Source organism: Vitis vinifera, chromosome 4 (genome assembly GCF_030704535.1).
Source record: "Vitis vinifera cultivar Pinot Noir 40024 chromosome 4, ASM3070453v1".
NCBI lineage: Eukaryota > Viridiplantae > Streptophyta > Magnoliopsida > Vitales > Vitaceae > Vitis > Vitis vinifera.
The window spans coordinates 2,077,459-2,082,719 of NC_081808.1; the positions used below are offsets into that span (position 1 = coordinate 2,077,459).

At 29.9% G+C, this 5,261-nt stretch overlaps 1 protein-coding gene across 1 annotated transcript; it reads right to left on the reverse strand.

Annotated features, from left to right (window-relative positions):
• Nucleotides 1-289: 289 nt before the first annotated feature.
• LOC100261100 (rust resistance kinase Lr10) lies at nucleotides 290-2,215 on the reverse strand. The gene is made up of 3 exons (XM_003631769.4): nucleotides 2,044-2,215; nucleotides 1,765-1,819; nucleotides 290-1,687 (listed from the first exon to the last, which is right to left on the reverse strand). Exons 2-3 carry the CDS (start codon nucleotides 1,817-1,819, stop codon nucleotides 483-485), a joined length of 1,260 nt encoding a protein of 419 aa, XP_003631817.2. The 5' UTR covers nucleotides 2,044-2,215; the 3' UTR covers nucleotides 290-482.
• Nucleotides 2,216-5,261: the final 3,046 nt, after the last annotated feature.

Here is a 5,261-nt window from a genome sequence, read left to right on the forward strand (position 1 = left end):
TTGAATGCTGATTGGGATATATATATATATATATATAGGTCTTTGTTGACCGGGTATTAGAAGAAGTGATGATATCAATGCGTTGGCTAAGTTTGGTAGAGGAAATTTCCTTGTTAAATGTGGTATTTGAAATGCCACTCCCACCTTTCTCTTTCACCGTCAAGTGGAGAAAGAAAGAAAAGAAAGGACTAACAAGAACTTAATGGTATTTGGCTATTTGCAGGGATTTAGCATGGTCTTCCCATGAGCTCTGCTCATCCTCACTCCACCAAATTAGTACGCAAACGCATCATCAAAACTTAGCTGAACTTAACGATATATAAGCATATTGCCCTAAAACATGATCAACTTACATGGTGTATAGCTAACACAAAGGCAACTACAATAATATTATACTACAAATTTTTTAACAAACTCTACTTCAATTTTCTTCTCATTTCATAGTTGAAACTTGAACCTCTCTCCCTTGAGTGCTTCCATAGTTAAGAACTAGCTACTTGTATCTCATACTTGGCCATGATTGGTGTGGTTTCCTTGTACCAAATTGAATTGGTTTCTTTACTTGTTGCATAGCTTGAACTTGTACCGGTTTCATTTGCCTGCTGTAACACGTTTATACCTACTGAGTATAGATAATGAAACGGTTTTGGTGGTGGCATGACTTCTACTCCTCCCTCCAGCATCTTTACCACAGCACTCATCAGAGGCCTTGAGTCGGGTGAGTCCTGAACACACCATAGAGCCACCATAGACATTCTCTCTGCTTTCTCCCTGTCCTTCTCTTCAATTCCACAGGCCACAGTCATTGCTGCTAAATCCCCTTTCTCATACTCTTCCCAAACATGTTTGGGGAACCAATCCATGCTCTCATTAGAACCAATTTTGGCATTCCTCCTCCTCCCAACTATCTCAAACAACAGCATCCCAAAGCTATAAACATCACATTTATGGGTTATAGGATGGTTTTTCAGTAAAAATTCTGGGGCCGAATAGCCTGGAGTCCCTCTATATCCTGAGACTGTCAGGTGGGTGTTGTCCCTGTTACAAAGCTTAGCAAGCCCGAAGTCTGCAACCTTAGGAAAGAAGTTAGCATCAAGGAGAACGTTGCCAGGTTTTATGTCATAGTGAATGATTCTTTGTACACATTCTTCATGTAAGTAAGCTATGCCCTTTGCTGTTCCAACTGCTATATGATGCAGTTTCTCCCACTCGATTTCTCGTGCCTCACTGAACAAGTACTTGTCCAGGGATCCGTTTTCCAGGTATTCGTAGACAAGTGCACTCATGAACTGATCATGGCAGAACCCATAGAGCCTGACTAGATTCATATGGTAAGTTCTGCCTATGGTTCCCACCTCTGCCATGAACTGTTCTCCAGCTTGTCTGTCTGGACTCCTATTCAGGACCTTCACTGCAATCTTGACCCCATTCAGGAACTGCCCTTTGTAAACCACTCCAAACCCTCCAGAACCTAGTGTTGTCGAGTAGTTAGCAGTGAAACTGCATAGCTGTTGAGCAGTGAATCTGACTGGCTTCTCTTTTGCTATTTCTTGGAAGAACCTCTCCATTGTTGGTGCATCAACCTCCCTCGCCTGCAATTCTTTCACAATGGGCTTCCTTGCTTTCCTTGCACAAAGGAGATAGATAACAGCGATTTTTCCTACTACCACCAAGCTCGATACTATGACTGCAAGTCATGGGAATTTGAATCAATAAGATCCCAACTTCAATCTGTTGTATATATTTCTCACAGAAAGCACTTACCTGCTGCTGCAACCCCAGAGTTGTTGTCTGTCGGAGGAGAGAAGTCTGAAGACATCTACAAAGGCAGCAAATTGGACTAAGTTAGATAGGACTATACAATTCGCTATTCAGTTGAAGTATTTATGTCGATTTTGGGTACAAATCCCCTGGGCACCTTGGCTAAGTGAGTGGTTAATTAACCGAAATTTTCTTCATTAGTTCAAAGTTTTGTGCATTGCAGGCTTGTTAATCATTCATGAACCTTCAACATACTAAGAACAATCAGGTTAGTGAACTCACCCTCTTTGGAAGATCACTCCTTGCTTTTCACCACCAATGCACCACAACTTCTCTTCGCTCTTTGCTTCCCCCCACTGCCTTGACCTGAAAATTCACCAAAGTTTCTTCACTCCTGAATCATAATTCTGCAATGGGTGTGAAGGGAAGAAGTTTTTGGGAAATTTCTGTGACATCTCTGCCGACTAACTTGGTCAAAATTCTATGGTACCCATGTGGTCGGTACCAAAGTTAGATTTTTGACCGTTGAATTTAAATATTTTAATCATGACCGTTGATCTAGATTGTACGAAAAGGGGAAAACTTGCGTGTAATCAGTTTCTTGTTAAGTGTATTGTTTAAAATGATGATCTAATGATAATTAAGTAATGATATTTTATATTATTAAATATATAATTTATAATAAATAAAAAATAATATATTATCTAATTTCTTTTTTATTTTTATTTAAAAATGTATCTAATAATAATTTTAGTTTTTTTATCAATAATTTGAGTTTATTTTGAATTTAAATTTTACTATATTAGATAACTAAAAAAAAAAAATCAATTTCAATATAAATCAATTAAAAATGGATTTTAATTTAATGTAATTCTCATAAATAAATTAAAATATATTTTTCATTTAAAATATTTATTTTTTAACATGAAAGTACTAAGGATAAAAAAATCAATTTAAAAAAGATAAATTTTACAATAAAATTATTTAATAACAAGAATCTTTATTTTATAAAATGGATAAATATGAAAAAAATGTTATAAAATTATTAAATGTGAATGTTAATATTTTATAAATCAATTAAAATAGATATTTTATAATTTTAATTTTCTTTTATTAAGGATTTAATTTAAAATAAATATTTTAATTTAAAAAAAATTAAATTTATTATAAGGCTCATTCAATAATATAAATAGTGTTTTATAAAATAAAATAAAAAAGTTTAAAATTGAATAAAAAATTATAGAAATTTATAATTCATTGATCATATTTTGTTATAAGTTGTTGATAAGTCTCTATTGTTAAGTGTATTTAGTAACTTTTATATAGAACTTCTACTTAGATGAGTTAGTTGGGTTGATCGTTAATCTAAGTCCAACCTAACTCAACTTCATTTTTTTTTTAAGTTTGGATTAGTCAAATTAAACCGATGTTGATTGAACTTTGACTATAGACTATTCATGAGACTCAATATTTAGATTGTCATCGTATTGGTGAAAAAAGATTTCATAATGAAATGATTCTCATTGCTTTCTCTCTATCATTGGTAAGTTGTACTCATGTGTCAGTGTTGTTGGATTGTGTGACGTATTTGTCACCATGGGTTGATCAAACTTTGACCATAGCCAATTCAAAAGCGACACCATATATTTTTAATGATGCTTAATTTGATATAGAGTTGTTTGAGATATATAATGTGTTATATTAAATGCATCACCTTTGAGTTATGGTGTCACATCATTGTAAATGATTATGAAAGATATGGTTGTTTTTTGTTGATTAGCCTGTTAATAAATAAGATCAACTTGTGCATATTTTGTCCATAAATATAATAATCATATCACATTTAACTTATATTTTTGTAATGCTTATGGATTAACCTGTAATACATTACATCATCTAGTAATATTTGCATATCAAATGTTCACAAAACGATAGTACATCAAACCTACCAAAACTAAAAAAGAAAAGTGAATGCACATTAAAACATGATTTAGAAATGTTAAGCATCCCAACATTCATGTATACCTGCATTTCATATGCATAAAACCGGTTAACCGTAAAATGACACAAGAGTTGCATCCAAAAACCCAAAATTCTCAATACCAAATAAAGTAACGTTTATATCCTATAATGTATGGCATCAGAGTCACATCTAAAAACCAAAAATCTTGTTGCCTCTTTCTCTTTTCTTTTTATTCTTCATACTGTCCTCCCAAAAGTGTATCCTGCATTTCATAGTTTAATGAGTTTTAAAGCTCTTATTGAAAATAAAAATTAATTAATGTTATAAAAAATAAATAAATAAATCTAAGGACTGATGTTTTCTTTTTTCTTTTTCCCATTTTGATATCAAAATAATTCGTAAAGAATAAGTAATGTCATACAATACTAATGGAAAATTCATATGACAACTAAGGGACTCACCATGCATGATCACGATACATCAACATGATTCATAATTAGTCATAACATAAAAATAGTCAATTGTCTTCTAATTTCATCAAATTCTACTTAAGAATATGTTTTTTTTTATCATCAAACTGAAATCAAATGAGAATAACATTAATATCACAATAATTGGAAGATGAAATTATGTACAATTCATTAAATGAGTAAAACCTTTAATACAATAACTATAGAATCAACAATTATCTCTTTAATGAATCTCATAACAAAGTAGTCACATTTGAACTCAAATAAAAATAATTCAAGAAAATAAAAAATAAATCAAAACTACAAAATCAAAATATAAATCTAAAATTTTAGAAAATACTAATCTTCCACTTAAAATCTGCACTTTTTAAATTTATTTTTTATAATTCATTATGTTTTTAAAAATCATTTTTAACATTTAATTCTTTTTATATATATATATTTTTTATTTCTTGGAAGGATTTTCTTAATTTCAATATTTTTTAATGTTCATTTTGTGAAATAATAATGTTCATTAAATTTCATCTCAATTATATAAAATAAAATTTTAGTAACAAAATATAAAAATGTTTTCAACTACTAATATGATAGGACATGATATTATAACAAGCATGAAAATTGTGTATATAAGACCAAAAACCTAATTCATTATTAAAAAATGTTAAGAGAAAAAATAGTATGAGAAAGAATTAAACAATTTTTCATAAAAATTATTGATTTTTCGGTTATAACTCCAATTGATATTTTTTTTTCTAATTAAAATAATTAATAAAAAATTTTGGATATGAAAAATATGTTCAAATAAAAATAATAACAATTTTAAAATATCAAAGGAAAAGATATTCAATATTTTAAATTTTTTACTTTTAATATTCTTCAGATCAATAAATTATCAAACATCTTTTTCAAAAAAAAAAAAATTGAAGAAAAGGAAGACCTTTGTGAAAGGAATTGGAAATTTTTTTGTAATAAAATGATTTTATAGAAATTTCATAACCTTGAAAGGAAAATTTCATCATCAATTTCAAATTACTCCAAAATTTAGTCAATGCATATAAAAACAATAA